Source organism: Sapajus apella, unplaced genomic scaffold, assembly GCF_009761245.1.
Source record: "Sapajus apella isolate SASKATOON/1434 unplaced genomic scaffold, GSC_monkey_1.0 scaffold36, whole genome shotgun sequence".
NCBI classification, from domain to species: Eukaryota; Metazoa; Chordata; class Mammalia; order Primates; family Cebidae; genus Sapajus; species Sapajus apella.
The window spans coordinates 26,477,060-26,496,985 of NW_022436976.1; the positions used below are offsets into that span (position 1 = coordinate 26,477,060).

General features: G+C 39.2%; 1 protein-coding gene across 14 annotated transcripts in view; it reads right to left on the bottom strand.

Annotated features, from left to right (window-relative positions):
* FGGY (FGGY carbohydrate kinase domain containing) overlaps positions 1-19,926 on the bottom strand; it is a 429,508-nt gene that overhangs the window by 258,074 nt on the left and 151,508 nt on the right. For all 14 annotated transcript variants that reach the window (XM_032297123.1, XM_032297121.1, XM_032297119.1 and 11 more), the window contains one exon: positions 17,654-17,769. In XM_032297123.1, coding sequence (XP_032153014.1) covers positions 17,654-17,769 — 116 coding nt within the window. The remainder of the gene's footprint in view (positions 1-17,653; positions 17,770-19,926) is intronic.

Genomic DNA, 19,926 nt, shown 5'->3' on the forward strand with positions numbered 1-19,926 from the left:
CATTGTGGTTCTGCATTTCCCTTGCTGTTCCTTGGCTTAAGTGTTCAGGTCTTGTCTGCTTCACCAACACATAGTCTCCCTCTGGGCAGGCTGTCATTCACATATCTGTGTGTCTGGTACAGTGCGAGGCTCAGAATGAATAATAAACCATGATGAGGTATTGTCCCAGGCCTGTTATTAGTGTTAAGTCTGAGGCACAGGGGCTCAAAGGGATGTGCCAGAGGCTAACTCACATAATTAGCAACAGGTCTAGGAGACAGATCTCCAACAGAGGAAAAAGTTGGAGTTTAAGTCCAACTTCACTTGTTTTTAGCATGTTGTCAAGTCACTTCATCACAGTGATTTAGAGAAAGTTCAAGAGCTAGACTGACTAGTTTTAACTCCTGGCTTGGCTCTGTGACCTGGGGCAAGTTATTTAACCTCTCTGTGGCTGTTTCACCTTCTGTAAAATTGGGGTAAGTCTCTTAGAAGACTGTTGAATTAATTATGTGAGCTACTACAAATAAAGTTCTCAGAACAGTTAATAGCACACAGTAAGTGCTCAATAATGATAGCTAAATTTACTATGTTAATTTAAATGTTGTTTCTCCAAATCATTTTTATTATGTCACCATTTTTATTATGATTAAGTATAGCTAAAAATCTATAAATTAGTGACTTTTTAAAAAAGCAAAACAACAACAAAAACAAATAAGCAAATTTTCTGTTCATGTAAACAAAGTCCAGAGACAGTGAATCCAAGGCTGTTATGGAAGTTCCACAAAAGCTCACTGTTCTGCCATCCCTGGAATACAGTGTCTGCCCTCCTTATCCAAAATTGTTGCTACAGTCAACCTACCCGACATAGACCCAGGGGAAGGAAAGAGGATGGCCACTGCCCTTTCTCTGTAAAGGAGATTTCTCAGGAATCCCACCGGACACTTTTGCTTACATTTCATTGGCTAAAACTTAGATGAACATGTGTAGCTACAAAGGGAGCTGGGAAATGTAGTCTATAATGAAAGATCCTGATGTATCCCTAAAAGCCTAAGTTTTGTCAATAAAGGGGATAAGAGTGTAGATTACATGGGAATTCAGCACTCTCTGAACTACTGGTAACATACCACTAGCTAGTGAGAAAGTTCAGAAGTTGACTCCAGTCTTACTCTATTTTGCCAAGCTTTGAGGTTCACAACAAATCAAAGGACATTTTCCAAGCACATTTTCTCAAGATCTATAATCCTACCCCCTCTACTTTATTTTGAAAGCACATCCCCCTTATGGGTCTGATTCACTCTAAATTATTGAAAAATTGATTTTTTAAAAAGGTGTTTGCTGGCCAAGACTTTTGAACCATTTTAAAGAGCTGGAAAAATAATAAAACCACTCTTTCTTCTGAAGAGTAGAATCATGCTTTTTAGAAAAGAGAGAAAAAAAACTGAATGCTAAAATTAATGTGTCTACATATTCCTTAGTGATGGATAGCCTATCTTTTATAAGTCTCTGACTTACAAAGAAATATAAAAGCCCATAATCTCATCACTATCATGGTGAATTTTATTTGAAAGCACATATTATTTACTTCATATTAATTATGGATTATCAATAATCTGAGTACTTTTTATTACCAAATCTTTTAAAATAATGCAAGTGAGAGTGACTCTTCATGGAGACATTATTTACTGATGCAATTTTCCAATCACAAGGATATATAATGAGGCTCATAAAAAAGTCATTTCTGTGATTGAAAGTCCCTTTCAAATAAACATTGCAGTCCTAAAAAAATGCACTTTTTACACCCTGGCAAGCTTACCAGATTTCTACTGCCTCACAGAGACAGTCCACAAAAATGTGTTCCTTTAAGGCCCATGGAAAGAATATGATGGAGTAGGTGGACCATAATAGAAAAGGGAGAAGGGAGAAAGATGATATAATGGAGAATGCAGAAGACATATCGGATCTGGCCTTGTTCAGTGAGATGAGTCAGAAAGCCAGGAAGCCAAATGAGTCAGCATCATCCCTATGAAAAATGCATGGATTGAAATGATTAGAGATGTGATTTACTGGTAAAAAGCATGAGATTTTGGAATCAGGCCTGCTTTTGAATTCCTGTTCCTCCATCAAATAACCCTGAGACTTTGGGACAGTTATCTACCCTCTGTGTGCTTCAATTTCCATATCTGTAAAAAGAAGATAATAATAGTATCTATACCTCATTGGTTACTGGGGAATTTACCTGATAATTCATGTAAAATTTTGGGGGACAGTCCCTGGCACATAAGGTACACTCAACAAACGGTAACCATTATCAGTACACTATTTCCTTTCCCTATTTTTTTTTACAGTAGACATCCTCCCTGCTTCAGCTTTTTTTTTTTTTTTTTTTTTCCAAGAAGCCAGACTGTTAGGAGTAGGGGTGGGAGTAGAGATGCCAATCTGAATTCATCTCCCTAGGACTTCTCATTTCATTGAAGTTGGAATAACAGTGAGGAAATTGCTTTAGACAAGGGTTTCTGCTTTTGCTGTTGATTTAAACTGTCACTATATGCTAAAAATAAAAATGCAAATTTTGAACAAAGCTAAGGTTTCAGCTGGGTCAGGAAGGTAATGTTTATGTTGGTAAAAATTAAATGAAAATGCCACTTACTGACCTGGCCCAATAAAGAAATACCTCAAAAAGCAAAGAACAAACTAGATACAGAGAATAAATAATTTTGGACTTAAGACCACAGTAAAAAAAAAAAAAAAAAAAAAAAAAAAACTGTTTAGGAAAAGTTTGAAGTTATAATCACAAATCCTAGAGACATATTTTATTCTCATTGGTCTCAGCATTCCCTTTTAGTGATAACAATAAACTAATCATCTGTTTTCTCCATAGTCAATAGGCACTTTGTAGGCAGAGGCCAAGTGTCTTCACATGTGGTATCTCCAGTATCTAGCACAATATCTGCACAATATATACACACACACACACACACACGCACGTGCGTGCACACACACACACACACACACACATACACACACATATGCAGCCTCTTAAGTAAGTGGTCATTTTTGCTGGGGCAAAAACTTGCTTGAATGTGAAACATTTGTCCATGATTCATATAATTGTGCTTGAGGTTAGAGTTTGCTACCACGAAGGCTACAGGCTTCATCTGGCAAGCCTACAGGAGGTTCTAAACATCAGGCTGGTTTCTGAAATAATTCCAGGGTGACCTAAGCCATTAAAAGAGGACTCAGCTGGTGATAAAAGGATCTTGGTAAATATAATCATCAACTTGACAAACACATTTGTTTGGAGATGTATAACCCTTGGTCTGTACCCGTGTAAACTGAATTTTCAGAATAGTTTAGTATACCCAAGAGAATACAGATCTTGTTCACCATCTGGTTATTAGAGTCCCTGTCTTCCTGTACTTGCATAGCTGGGCTGATGATGGCATGGGGAAATAAATCAGTTACACTAGTCAAACAGTAATTAGCAAAGCCCTGAACTAGTATTCACAACCTCAGGAAATAGAATTCTATAAAACAGACTTTCTTTTCATATCAGTTTTTATAAGATACTCTGTGAAACAGGGAGGAAGGTAATGTTTATGTTGGTAAAAATGTTTATGTTGTGAAACAGACCCAAATACACATTCCCATGGGCAAACGTGTTTTTTCATATACACACGGCTAAGATAAAGTGGGGCAATGTACCCCTTAGAAAGTCTCTATCTTACAAAGTCAGAAATCTGTTCAGTTCAATCTCTTATTTAGCCTGCTGGCCTTGCAAATAAAATACCTAAAATACTGACATTGTACAATGGAGTGTCTCAGCTAAACTGCTGATGGGTCTGGCATCATAAAAACAGACCCTTCCAAAATCAGTGCCTAGAGACTTGCAGGTTGATAGCTAAAGGGTCAACAGAACCCTAAGGCTAAATGGGTGATTCACTTTTACAAAACAGATTTCTTGGTTTCCATGTCTTTTAGAAATATGCACTTTTACTCCCCTCTTGGTTCTCACATGTCATAGTTCTGATGAGAAAATATTTGCTGAAGAAAAGGGATGTGCCTTCAGGAAGAGAGAAAGCACTCTGCACAGGGCCACAAAGAGCCGCTGGGAAGAGATGAAACCCAGGTTGGATGGAACTCCAGCTTGGCCACAAATTAATGGCTCTAATTATTTAATCTTCCTGGGCCTCAATTATCTTACTTATAACATTGACTTGATGCTCCCTAATATTTCTAAGTAGTAACATCCTAAAATTATTTTTAAAAATTTAAAGAGCTCTATAGGGGAAAAAAAGGGCAAATCAGATCATATTCAATTTGGATCACATCTCTTCCTTGTTTAAAATTCTTTAATGGCTCCCTGATGCCTAATGCAATAGATTCTAAACATTTTGACTGTGCAGGTCACTAAGATGGATTCACAAAATGGCTACTTATTACTTATAATTGTGTATAATGTGCTTTCAAATTTATAAATTATACGTGTGTATGTCAAGAAGCACACCTAAAAATAGAATTTAAACCAAATGAAATAAAAATGAAGATAAATAAAAATACCAATATTTCTCTCCATACCCAGTAGACCATCTTGCTTGACATCACCTGGCATGTAAGACCTCATTTAGAGACTACCACACCACATGGGATGGAGTTTAAGCTCCTCGGCTGGAACAGAAAGCATTACGATTTTTTGGTGTGTGTGCACTTCTCTGTTCCCTCTCTCCCTTTAACTCAGTGTTCCAGCACCTTCTTCCCACACCATATTGCTCAGCACTGAACTTTATTCATGCTGTCACTTCTGTCAGCATTCACTTCACTCAACTCTTAACCTGGAAAACACCTACTCTTGAAGATGGGACACCAGGTTGCTTACCTGATGTGCCCCTCATCCTTGTCTTTTTAAATAATACAACTCTTATTTTATTGGAGGCTAAGATGTGACTGGTGAAAAATCTATCTTTTCTCAGCTTCCCTTGTAGGTAGTGGTGTGTCATATGGTTCTGGCCATTGACATGTAGGCAGAAGAGACTGGGTGAGGTTTCAGAGTTAACATCGAAACAGAAGCAAAGTCCATACTTTTCCCCTTCGTCTTTGTCCTTCTTCCTGGAACATAGGCTCAATACTGGAAGCAAAACAAGACCATGAGAGCAGGTCTTGTGTTGAGAAGGGTGTTTTGTGCAGAAAACTAAAAGAGGGCAATTGAGACTAGAGGTCAGAGATCAATGGAAACAGTGGTGCCAGAAGGGGAGACCATAATAGAGTTTTTAGTTTTTGCCCAAAAAGCATTGGGAAGACTTGGGAAGGTGTAAGCTGGGAGGTCACAGGATTAGATTTTCACTATAAAAAGCTCAAGCTGGATGCAGTGTTCAGGATGGACTGAAAAAGGCAAGTTTCCACTCAATGACATGTGTTAGAAGCCTGCTGAATAATCCAGGTGAGAGATTATGGGAACACAGAGGCAGTAGCATTTTGAGACAGAGAGAGTTAATGAATTACAGCGGTATTTGGAGCATAAGGCTGACAGTACTTGGTAACTGATTAGCTACACAATATAGAAGACAGAGTGGTGTCAAGGGCTTGCAGAACAGACTATTACTATTCACTAAGATTAGTAAAACAAAAGAACAACCCTTTCCTGTGTGCTTATACCAGATGCTGAGTGCTGCTGGAGAAAATCACACCACAGGGCAGATTTATAATAAATTCATGATGACCCCTAAGCAGGGTTCTGTGTACCGTTTGATAATCCTCCAGGTTTTTAATCATCTTTTCCCCTAATCTCTGTACTTCTCTTTTAAACCTTTTCCACTTTTTACACATTTCTGACTCTCTTACTTGCCTACCACTCTGTCAGAGGATCATCTCACTTTCTACTTCACAAAGAAAACAGAAGCCACGTTAAGGGAAATCCCTTAACTTCCCACTTCCGAGCACATGCTGCTCCCCAGATCTGCACCATTTTTGTTTTCTTCTCACCTATTAAAATAGTCTATATTCCAAGGCTAATTTCACCTGCCTTCACTGGACCTACAGCCCTGATTCTTCCTTCTCTCTGGGTATCAGCAACCTTCACTCATTACTAGAACCTTCTTATCACCAATCAGACATGCTCAAGCAAATCTCCATCTTCCAACAACCAACCAACCAAACAGCAGAACACTCCCCCTATTTCCAACCATCTTCCTCTCCTAGTGACCACCCATCTCTCTCTCCCCACACCCCAATCAAATTTCTTGAGTTATCTAAACGTTCTAGCTCCATTTTCTCAACTATGATTCTGAGTCCTGACATCTGTCTTGGTTTAAACCCAGCTATATGACCTTGGTGATTAACTTCTTTATGCCTCATTTTTATCTTCTGTAAAAAAATGGGAATCAGATGAGATGACTACACATCTCATCAGGTTATTGTAATACAATAGTCCACATTAAGCACTTGGCATAGCATCTGTGCTTAGTGTTAGCTGTGGCTGTTGTACAACTTTATCTTCTGCCTCACTATTATAAGCAAGTGCCTTTCACTAAGGTCCCCAAGTCACTGCATCAAATGAACAGTGTCCAGTCCTTATCTTCCTTCCTTCTTCAGCATCCTTGGAGATTGTTCCTTTCTCTTCTAAATCTCCTCATTATCTCTTTGCCCTTGGCAGGTACATCCTTAGCCTCCTTTGCAGGCACATCTTGCTCTACCTGGCCTTTTAAGTACTGAAATTCCTCAAAGCGTTCTCTCTCACAGATCCATTTCTCTCTTCCCTCTAAAGTCTCTCACACATATCTATGGCTTCAAATATCATCTACACTGATGACTTCCAAATCTCTATTTCTAGCCTATTTTCCCAGCATAGATCCAGATGCCTACTCTACATTTTTATTTGGATATCTGAAAGGCACAAACTCATTATCTTACCCTCTTTTATTTAATTCTCCTTTGAAATATATTGTATGGGTATCTCTAACGCTTATTTATTCATTCATTTACCAAATACCTCTTGAGTACCTACTCTGTTCCAGACACTTTTATATGTGCTATGTTATAAAATATTTCAGGCAGCTTATAACTAGTAGGCAAATATAAAATGAGGTAAGTGGGATTAAACAAACTGAAAATGGAAACAAAATAAATTGAGGTGATGTTATAGCTTTATACCAATGGCTTATAAACCTACTGTAGATGAGTCTTCAATATGCTGTCAATTCTTAAGCAGTCAAAGGGGTAAGGGATACCTTGCCAGTTTCCCCACCTGATGCCAATGAGAGAAAGAGAAACTAAAAGTAATTACTCAGAACAATTAGGAGAAAACAAATATTATCTGGATATCCAGATAAGACAAGATTTTTCCCATGATGCCTGCATGGGGAGGTCTCTGTGTGAGGTCATCCAAATTACCAGAGAGAGGTATTGCTTTCTCAATCTAGCAAGTGGTTGAACTGAGTGGCCTTCGGAGGTTAAGTAACTTGTTTGATACTAGTCACAAAGGTAGTAAATGGCAGGGGCAGGACTGAAACTCATGTATATGTGGCTCCAAAACTCATGTTATTTCCATCACTCCAAAGTGCATTTAAAAAATAAATACCACCCCGCAACCCCATCCCCAGCTCTGAGTCAACAATAGTTCTCTACATACAATGTCCATAACAGACCAACATATGACCTCGCAAAAGCTCTGGATTTTTAAGATCCCCTGGCAGTTTCTGTACTTTCAGTTTAAAGACAAAGGAATGGGGGAGGGAAGCCGAACATGAAGTATTAATAAACACCGTAAAATCATTACCTGGTCCCTTAAGTAGCCTCTGAAGTAAGGGTAGTGGGGGGAAATTACAGTAGGGTTTTTTTTTCCCTTTCTAATAGATTGTACATTTCAACAGCTAAAAGGGTATGAAAATTTAACGGAATTTTTAATGTCTTTCTAGGTTTTACGATACCACAAAGAGATCATCTTCGTTCTCCTCACCACAAGAACAGATGGGTAGCAGAGGCGGTGGCTCCATGACTCACTACCTCCTCATGCCCGCAAAGGCTGTCTAAGCAGCAGGCAAACTTCTGGAATCAATAGGGTTCACAGCAATACAGTGTCTGCCAGCAAACCTTGGAGGAGGCCATTAGTCAACTGGTGACCTGCCACCCTGACCACTGCAGCCCTCTGATGCAGATTCTCAGAAAGGTTAGCCAGTGCTGGGAAACTTAAAAGGTCATGGGTATCTTGGAGTCAAAACTCCAAAGAACTAGAGTGAAGAGCACTGCAGAGGAGCTACAAAGTCAGAGGTAAGGGCCACATCAGAGGTCAAAGTCACCACCTGCCAGCTGTGTGACCAAGAAAAGCTAAGTGGAAGAGCTATAATGTGTCACATGCAATAGAGAAGGCCAACAACTGGGAATGGCCTCCTTTCAATAACATTGAAATAAATGACCTCTAAATTGATGACAATAATGGCATGAGGTCAGATGTCCAACTAAGATCCAGAAGCAAGTCCTAAGTCAGTAAGTTTCAAAAAACAAGGAAAAATAAGTCCAAACTGAATTGTGAATTTTAATGTGATTAAGACACATGAAGCTTTGCAAGGTATCATACTGTTCACTTATTCTTCTCCTAGAATTTCAGAGGAGCCGAGGTGGTTCTAATTATTAGACAGCCACATCTTCAGCCCTCTTCTCCCTGTGCTATTTCAAAGAAAGGTAGGAAAGAAGGAACCTCTGAGGCAGCACTTATTTTCTGTGGTCTTGAGTAATCCCAAGTCAGCATTGAGGAGTGGGGTGTCAGACAATTCTCAATTAAAATCTACATCTATAATTTACTAATATCTTGACATTCGGCAAGTAATTTGATGAGACAACCCAAAACTGCTCAACTGTTTCTCAAATTCACTGGCTTGAAATCATGTTTTTCATCTGGGGCCCTGTGGCTTGTCAGTGGCCTTCATAAATGTGAGGCCCAAAATGAAACATGTGACTTCAGATCTCACTGGACTAGGACTGTGACTCTTGTTGAACTTGGTCTGAGAACTGCAGCTGTATCATCACAGCCCAAGGCAGGAGACTGCAGCTTCATGGTCAGATGTGCAGGATCTGACGCAGTCCTGTCTCTGGCTCCATTACTTACTATGTGACCTTGAGCAACTGATTTAACCTCTCCTTGCCTTAATTTCCTCATCAGTAAGATAAATACAGTAGTACCTGTCTAGACTGGTGAAAGGCATCAAACAAGTTATTATCTATAAAGTATCTAAACAAGACTGATTGATTTGGGATAGTGAGGAATGCTATCAACAGAGAAACAGAATACTGCTGGAGTAGAAGAAGAGAGTGTTGGCTTTGGTGGTAAAGGAAAGCTCTTCTCTGATGACATTTAAGCTGAGATCTGAACAAAGAGAAAGAGATAGTCCATGTAAATATTTTTGAGAAGGGCCATGCCAGACAGAGGGCAGAGTTAATGCAAAAGGCACATGCAGTGGAAATGCCTAAGGGACAGAAAGAAGGTCACTGTGGTTGGATGGTGACTATGTGGAGGCATGGTAAGCAATAAAAGTCAGAGAGAGATCACGCAGGACTTTGTTGAATATGGCAAGGAGTTATTTTTTCCCCAACTGCAATGGGAAGCCACTGGAGGAATTTAAGCAGGAGAGTAACATGATATGATTTACATTTTTAAAATATCACTCTGGCTGCTGTGTGGAGAGTGGATTATCAGAGGGAAAAACAGAAATAGGAAGACCATTTCAGAAGCTAGCACATGAATCCAGCAAGAAATAAAACTACTTTGAACTATGAAACTAATAGTGAAGAGGGGCAGGAATGTCTCATTTAGGGTCCACTTTGCAGCAAAGCAGAAAGGACTTATTGATAATATACTTATCTTCATAATAAAGCAATTGAGGCTGAGAAAGATCAAATAACTCACCCAAAGTTACATATGGCAGAAATTTCATGGCTTACAGATGACAGTCAGGATTGAAGTCAAGTCCATCTGACCTGGTGACCAATCTCTTAACTATTGACATAGGCAACCGTTAACATATTACTTATTTATTCTAGTCTACCTACATCAGTCACTTAAGAGCTTGATCAGTGTGTTCTTATATCTAACATCTCTGCTTTGGGCAAAGTCCAGTTCCTACATTTGCATGACTGAAGACTGGACAATGGATTGGATGAATTCACCTATGTAAATCATTCCCTCCTTGACATTCTTCTGGTGGTTAGTCTCATTCAAATGTCAGTATCCAGATTGGCCAAATGTCCTCAAGTTGTTAAAAAACTCAAACAGGAGAAGTGGTAGGGAGGAGCAGAACCACCACAAGACTGGGGGACAAAAGACCCAGTTTCTGTTCTCAGTTCTGTCATTAAAATGCTGCAGGACGAAGGAAATTCACCTCACGTCCCTGAGTCTCAGTTTTTTAATCTATAAAATGAGTGCATTACAGTAAAATCTCTATGATCTCTTTCAGCTCTGACAATTGCTGATTCTCCAGCAGTAGGAAGAAAAGTTGGGGGTGACCTCACTTTTGGGGGACTTCCAATTATATTCCAGATGCCATACTGAAAGGAGGAACAGTTTCATGAAACTTTATCAATAGTAAAACCTCTGAAAGCTATTACCTTGTATCACTATGATGTGGTCAACACTATTCCTTTGCCCTTCTGGCTCTTCAGGGCTATTCCTGGAAGGGCCAGCAGCCGAAAACGGTACTTCTGGGAATCTAAAGAGTGGGAGCGCAGTGTTGGAACAGAATGATGCAGAAGTGAATATTCCTGCCCTCCAGATGCCAAGGTGTACTTGAAAATGGTTAAGAACTAACATTTCTACAGGCTTCATAAACCACACTGCCCTGTCACATCTGATATCACATTTCAGCTTCATAAGAAACCTTTATGGAAGGGAGGGTAGCTAAGGGGCAATGTGTGTGATTTTAGAAAAGAAATGGGTTTCACACATACACACACACATACACACACAGCTTCACAGGAGCCACAAACATTCTAAAATGGCTCCTACTGCCCTCAAGTTTTATTTACAGCATTAGCAGGAGTAGTAATCAGAACCATCTCTTGAAAGGAATGGAAAGAATCTTGCCATGTCAACTCTCTCATCAGTAGCTCCATCTTCAAGGAAAGACAGAAATTCCACTAGAAATTGGCCCCCCGTCCACTCTCTTATCTTGCCCACCAGCATTCCTCTCCACCTCACTTCAGGTCCTCTGTGCTCCAGCCACACCCAACAGCTCACACACACCCTGCACTCTTCCATGCCTCCATGTTTCTGCCTGCACTGTTTCTTCTGCCTTGAAAGCCATTTCCCCTCTTTTGTAGTAAACCACCACTCATATTTTCCAGATACATAAAATGCCACCTTATGAGAAAATTTCCTTGATACCACCACCAGTGCCAGTGAATTCATGCTCTACTTCTCCATGGCACCTTAGGACACCTGTAGATTTACTGAAAAACCTTGAGATTACTGATTCATTTACCTGCCCCTACTCCTAGTAGACATGAGGTCCCCAAGGGGTTAGACCATGATGAATTCACTTTTGTATCCCTAGTACTTAGCCCAGCACCTGGCACACAGGAGACACTCAGGGAGTGCATGGAGATCTCCGAGTCATTCTTTATCAGGCAGAAGTTTGATACTAAAGAGTAAAAATAAGTAAAATAAGTAAATTAAGAGGATAGGTACTTTCCTTCAAGTACTGTAAAGACCTGGTTCTATCGCTTAGACAGGAGTGAGAAGGATGATAAGAGGATAAGGTAAGCTCAAAAGCTCAGGGTGACAGGCAAAGGCAAATCTAAGTCCAGGGCACCCACAGGGATAGCCTCTGTGCTAGTCCATTTTCACATTGCTATAAAGAAATACTAGAGACTGCGTAATTTATGAAGAAAAGGAAGGCAGGAGACGGCAGGAACAAGCAGGGAAAATGCCAAACATTTATCAAACAACCAGATCTCCTGAGAACACCTTCACTATCACGAGAACAGCATTGGGGAAACAGCCCCCAGGATCCAATCATCTCCTACCAGGTCCCTCCCTCGATATGTGTGGATTACAATTTGAGATGAGATTTGGGTGGGGATGCAGAGCCAAACCATATAAGCCTCCCTCAGGACAGGGGAGGTAATGGTGTGATGGGCCCCATTTAACCTCGAAAAGGCTGGGATTACCTGTAGTTAAAGATTTCTCCGGACCTCTCAATATAAATTGGTAAAATTGGCACTTATATCACATGATACAGAGATGAAGCAGCACTTCAGCAAAGTTCTGAGGACAGAAATAACTGAATTATATGGCTCATTCACATCAAAATGAAAAACAACCCACACACTATAGAGAACGAAGAGATGAATCCTTGTAAACATGTCCAGTTTTACTGGAAAAATTCCAACCAATGAGTATTAATTCCCCTAAAAGGATTTCACAACATCACAACTATGGATGGCGTCACTGGAGTCATAATGCATGTTGTTGGTGAAAACCCCGATGGTTTGTTTCCACAAGGGAATTTACTCTTCTCTTCCCTAAAATGAAGTAGTATGCGTGTTAATTCTTCCATTTCCTGCTTTTATAATCTCCCTTATTCCATCCATGAGAGAAGGAATTACTTAGCTGGATCCATGAGACTTAAAAAATTCTATAATAGTATCCATGAGGCCATGTAATGGGAAGTGGGGCCACAGTCCTGAAGTGGAGTCCCTGAAGGCTTGGCATGTGTCTCTGTGATGGTTTGAATGTCCCCTTTGAAAGTCATATTGATATGAAAAAAAAAACTCAACATCACTGATCATTAGAGAAATGCAAATCAAAACCACAAAGAGATACCATCTCCTACTAGTCAGAATGGCTATTAAAAAGTCAAAAATAACAGATATTGGTGAGGTTGTGGAGAAAAAGGAAAGCTTACACACTGTTGATACACTGTTAGTGGGAGTGTAAAATAGTTCAGCCACTGTGAAAGACAGTGTGACAATTCCTCAAAGACCTAAAGACAGAAATACCATTTGACCCAGAAATCTCATTACTTGGTATATACCCAAAATAATATAATTATTCTATTATAAAGACACATGCACATGTATATTCACTGCAGCATTGTTCACAATAGCAAAGACACGTAATCAACCTAAATGCCCATCAATGATAGATTGGATAAAGAAAATGTGGTACAAATACACCATGGACTATTATAGATCCATAAAAAAGAAAAAGATCATGTCCTTTGCAGGGAAATGGATGGAGCTGGAGGCCATTATCCTTAGCAAACTAACACAGAAACAGAAAATCAAATACTTCATGTTCTCACTTTTAAGTGGGAGCTAACGAATGAGAACACATGGATACATTGAGGGAAATAACACACACTGGGGCCTTTCGGAGGGTGGAGGGTTAAGGGTGGGAGGGGGAAGAGGATCAGAAGAATAACTAATGGGTACTAGGCTTAATACATGGGTGACAAAATAATCTGTACAACAAACCCCCATGACACAAGGTTACCTATATATCAAAACTGCACTTGTACCCTTGAACATAAAAGTTTAAAAAAAATTACAAAAGCTCAACATATTAAAACAAAAAAATCACAGTAAAATTTCATTGTCATTGTGACAATATTACGAGGTGAGACTTTAAGGTGTGATTAAGCCATGAAAGCTCTGCCCTCATCAATGGATTAATGTCATTGTCTTAAGAGGCGCTTAAGATAGAATGAAGCCCGGCCCCCTCTTGCCCTCTCTCATTCTTGTGCGTGCCTTCTCACACCCTTGCACCCTTTGCCATGGGATGATGCAGCAAGAAGACCCTTGCCCAATGCCCAGAAGATATTGGTACCCTTGGACACTGTAGCCTCCAGAACCATGAGCTGAATTAATCTCCATTGATTATAAGTCATCCAACCTCAAGTATTCCATTATAGGAGCAGAAAAGAACTAACACTCTCTTCTTGAGCTACCTGTACTCAGCCCTGTGGGCTCTCTGAGTTCATGAATCAAGCTGATCAAGTGGAGCTTGCTTCAGGCAAGTACAGGTGGCTTCTTTTCTCTTTGTCTCAGCTTCTCAGCTTGCCAAAGGATGGATAAGTCAGTATTGTGCAGGTTCCAGGGTCTATCCAGATTCCAACAAGAGGCAGGAGATCCCTGAACTTTGATTCAGTGTGAACAAAGCCAATACTGCACTCTTGTCCCAGGTGGTGATGTTCACTGGCACATTTATGTCCCCAGCATATACCTATCATTAGTCAAGATTCTTTTACTTATAATTTTAAGCCTACATGACAAAAATACCTAAAGTGTAGCTTCATTTAATGTTGGGTTTATTTCACTCTCTGGAAAAATGAAATTCCCAACCTTTCTAAGGTAAATTCTTGTTTTCCTTCTGTAAAGGAGTCTGTGATATTTCCTGTCACGGAAAAGCCTCAGAGAGATTTGCTATAGGAATGAAGTGGAATTGCACTATCATTCAACATAGGGTGTATCTTCCACAGGGCCCCCTTCTTATGTAGAGGTGTTCATGAAAGATGACTGTGAACACTGAATTAAGGAAATACATTCATTGTCTATCACTAGTAGTATCATTTAATATCAAATTCTTAATTCAAATACATATTTACTCATTCAACAAATATTTCATTAGCATCTACAATGTGCCAGGTGATAGTGTCTTTGGCATCCGACACCTAAAATACAGTCTCATAGGGATGGAGGAAACCTGTTTAAAAAAGCAGCCTCCCTCCCCTCAAGAAACTGTATCCTGCCCTTTATCTTCATTTCTGCCTCTCACTTAACACTTACTAACTTCTTGGACTTGGAGTTTACATTTGTTCTTTGCCTGGCTTCCCTGATCCCAAATAAGAAATGACCTACAAGCTAATACACTGAATCACTTTATATGACAAACACTCTTAGTAATGCAAATAATCACTCTGTAATTCAGCCATGTTGAACATATGAATTTTCATAAAGTGGCTTACCCCAATAATAGAACAAAGAGTTTTTCCCAGGAATTAAAAAGGCAACCAGGGCATGCTAAAATGGCACCTGGATAATAAATTAGAACAGGTGGGATGTTGCTTATCTTCCTAAGGGTCCTTTCTCCCTGCTAATCTCTTCCTTCCTGTTTGCTTTTGATAGGTGTTTAGGATTAGATAGGTAACTTGGGAATTATTCATGTGGAACTAGAGGTCAAAATTCATTGACACAGATCATCTAGTTGGATCATTTTATTGAACATAGATCATTTTATCTGTAGGGGTATATAATCCCCTACCAAAAAACTGCATTTCATTTTTCTCAGTCAATTCAGAATATTAAATCAACTTGCACAGTTTTAACTGTAAAGAAATTTCTATTCAATTGTAAAGAAATTTCTACTATATTCTTTTGATTCACAACACTATTTTTCCTTACTTTGTATAATGTTCCCAAACCAAACCATCCAAATACCTCCTTGAAAGAAGGCATTAGGTAGTAGCATTTTAGCTTTAGAAACGTGCATGTAGTTACTTAAAACCTTGTAAATTTTTTCTCCTGTCCTTGAAATGCACCATATAAATATTGCATTTGATCCTTAACTTACACTTCATAAATAATTCATTTCAAAAATATTCCTCCATAAGACCATCAGTTGCTGAGGTGTTCAGTTTTCAGGGAAAGCATTTATTTACTGCATGAGCCCAGGAAGGCTGGTAAAGCCTTGGCTAAAAGCTCCACATGGAGCAAATTATGGTAATGGTATTAATGCTCAAATCCAGGATGCTCAATGCTCAAATCTGCTAAAAGGTTTTGCACTATATTGCCCACATCTTGACGAGCAATGAGGCCACTGCAAATGTTTAACACTTCATAGAGAGGCTTCCGAGATTCATTCTTCATAGTTCCAAGAACTGCTGAAGAATGTCTAGAGGTAGCTTCCAGAGGAGTTTCTGAAAGTCACAACTGAGAATAAACAGCCTCTTAAATATCTTCTACTTTGGGTTCAGACTGAAACTATAAGCTCAAGTCCCCAGAAGTGAAAATTAAAGGAAACATCACACAATTAATTTTGATGAATGGGTAAGTTTTAATTCATGTACAGCAATATTCTGCTTAATGATATGTCTCCTTAGGACAGTCATTAAAAATCCATTAACTTAACAGGGAAAAATCTAATAAAGTTACTCTGGAAATTTTCTGCTAGATTAACATTATGGACTTCCAATGAATATGTCTTGTAGGTACTGCTCTGTTAGCAGAGCTAATACACTAATTAAACATGTGTCATGTGTGAGGCAGGAAAGACTAGCAGCGAAATATAAAAATAATCAGAAAATCAAAGTTGAAGTTGTACCCAATTGCCAAAGATAATGCTAAAGTCAGTAAATGTCATTACAGATTTCAAAAGTAAAGGATGCCAACCTACTAGTAACAAACCTCTCAATATTTTAATCAAAAAGTCATTGAGATATGAAAATATGCCATGCCCTGTGTTAGGACAGGAAATACAAAGAGCTCATGGTCTAGTAAGGAATCAAGACACATATACAGATAATCAATATATAAGCTAATAAAGCTATTTTCAACATACCAGGGAATATTTAGCAAAAAACAACTAATTTTTTGGAGGGCATATACATTTTACAAATCACTTAAACAATGAGATAACTGAAGCTGAAATTAGTGTTCCAGTAAAATACTGTTCCTTCTAGGTCCTCCCAATGGGAGAATTTCAATCCTGACTTACCATTTCTTGATTCCATGCCTGGTTAAACAAGATTACTAATCTCTCTGATTCTCATCTGTAAACATGTTACAGTGCTTTTGTCAGTAGCTGTGAGAAATATATAAAACAAGGTACACGAAAGCACCGAGAAATGTGCTTGGGACACAGAAGATGTGCTTTACTACCCAAATAAAAGGCCTTAGTCTGAGACCCTAAGGCCTTATTTAGGAACCACTGACTCATATTCCATTTTCTGTCTTATCCTAGATTTTCGAATGTTGACCTTTTTAGCTTAATTTTTACCTATTCATAGCCTTGCCTTGTCTTGTGAACCTACTTTATGAAATTATTTTCCTACCATTGCCTGGAAGTAGTCCATAGATAGCCCTTTGAGTATGCTATTCTCAAGCTGCTCCATGCAAATATCTTCCTTGATCTAACTCAATTTCTTTTTCTTTTTTCCTTGAGACAGAGTTCCTCTCTGTCTGTTGCCCAGGCTGCAATGCAGTGGCACGATCTCAGCTCAATGCAACCTCCTCTGCCTCCCAGGCTCAAGCAATCCTCCCACCTCAACCTCCAGAGTAGTTGAGACAATAGACATGTACCACCAGGCCAGGCTAACGTTTGTAATTTTTTTTGTAGAGACGGGGTTTTGCTATGTTGCCCAGGCTAGTTCCGAACTCCTGGGCTCAGGCAATCTGCCTGCCTCGGCTCCCAAACTGCTAGGATTACAGTTGTGAACCAGTACAATTTCTGATTCTATATTTCAATGCAGATTTTCATAGCATATGTCTCCACTCAGTTCATATAAATCCTAAGGCAACAGCCTACAAGTCATGGCATACCCGTCATAATTAACTTATATGTCTTGGAAAAACTGGACTTTATTCCTATATTTTCATTCATACAAAAATAAGAAACATACAAACCACAATAACAACAAACCTGCAAAGATACCTCAATGCACATAATCACTCTACAGATATTTTATTCTTTTACCTATTTTGCTGTAATTATCTGCAACGAAGTCTTCCAAACCAACCATTTTCCAGAAACTGTCGTCCCAGCCTTTCTCTGCTGAGTAGGTCCACTTACACACCAGAGAGCAGAGAGACCTAAGAAAACAGGAGAGATATAGAACTAATAATATGCATGAGGCTTCCTTTATGTTTTGCAAAATACCCGTCCAGACGTCTGCAGAGGTATCAAAGAAGTGGAATAAACCAATGTATATAATGACACATCCCTGCTTAGGTAAAAAGTCTACACAGATACCTGTTAATTATGGATAGTATCTTCCTTCACTTTCAAAAGTCTCAGCCCTGGCTGGACACGGTGGCACACACCTGCAATCCCAGCACTTTGGGAGGCTGAGGTAGGCGGATCACTTGAGGTCAGGAGTTCGAGACCAGCCTCACCAACATGGTGAAACCTGTCCCTACTAAAAATACAAAATTAGACAGGCCTGGTGGCGGGCACTTGTAGTCCCAGCTACTTGGAAGGCTGAGGCAGGAGAATCACTTGAACCCAGGAGGCGGAGATTGCAGTGAGCCAAGATTGTGTCACTGTACTCCAACCTGGGCAACAGGGTGAGACTATCTCAAAAAAAGAAAAAAAATGTCTCAGACCTTTATTTGGATCCTGATGAAACAAACTGTATACAAATGTTTGTATTTATATCTATATTTATATGACATTTGTGAGATAATTAGAAATTACGACCTTGCTATTTGATAAAAATTTAATTATTATGAAATTTTAGATATAATATTGGTAATTGTGGTTATGTTAATAAAACGCTCTTTATCATTTAGAGATACATACTGAAAATGTTTGTATAAGATGATATAGTGTCTGGGATGTGCCTTAAATAACATGAGAAAGGGAAGTAAATGGCATGTGGCTAAGGGTAGGATTGGTCACGGGTAGTTGTTGGGACTCAGTGATGGGTTCATAAGTGTTAATTATACTACTCTCTCTACATGTTCAAAAGTTTCTATGATAAAAAGTTTTTAAAGTGCCTGGTAGAGATATTAAATGACACGGTCATCCCAGTCTAAAAAAATACTTAATGGGAGAAAGATTTGAATGCTAGGTGTTTTCCTTTCCAGCTTCATTTACCATCAAGCCACCCTTAATATTCTATAGTAACAATAAAAAGTCATTTGCAGCTCTCTGAAGAAAGTCACATTCTTGTGTACTTCAGAGCATTTGCCCTACCCACTTCTGTTGGGAAAACTAATCCCAGCTTCTTCACTATGATAATTCAACCTCTTACTTTAGCCTAGGCTGAGACCCCAGTTCTAGGTTAGGCACTCCTCTTCTGATTTCCCAGAGTGTGGAGTACGTCTTCTACCATAGCCCTTATCACCCCAGGTAAGTAACTGCTTCTTTATGTCATTCCTCTATAGTCCTATTGCCTTCTAATCTATTCTCCATATTGTATCCAGGGCAAACTTTATAAAATAAAATCTTTTATATCAGTCTCTGATTTAAGATCCTTCAATTGCTACTCACTAACTTCAAGACGAAGTCCAGTGCATAGTAGGGCTTAAAGGACCCTTTGTGATATGGCTGTGCCCATCTCCACAGTCACTCTGTTCAGGCCATTTCCACCCTTGCCTTCTCACTCTGCAATACGGAATTATTTGGAGTTTGCTATAGTGAGCCTTGATTTCCCATTTCCCTGTGCAATGAACCCTTTGCTTCATTCTTCCTGGAATAATCATCCCCATTATGCATCTAACTCTTAGTTAGCCTTCATGACTCAGCTCAGACTGTCCTTTTTCAGGAAGGCCCAGTGAAGGGCAGACTGAGTGAAAAGCTTCTTCCCAAGTTCCAATCTGGACATACCCTTATCATAATTTACCATAGTAACTGTCTTTGCCCATTCATTTTACCATCTCTCCCACTAAACCAGCAACTCTGTCAGCACAGAATCAGCCTTACTCTTCTGTGTATCACAAATACCTCATTCACATTCAGGATTAAAACATGCCACAATGAATATTGACTGAATAGAAACACTAAAGAATGGTTTGTCTACCACATGGTAGGTAAATGGTAAAACTGGGAGCTCATGCAATTTTAAAGACAACCCAAAGGGTAATAGTCTAGGTATATCTCATTCAGTCATTCACATAGATTCATGAATTCACTCACTCAATAAATGTTTGCCATTCAGTTACTATGATCCTGGCACTATGCTAGGACCCAGGAAACCAGTGGTATATAAAATATCTAGTCCTTTGCTGTCACAGAAGCTGGAAGTT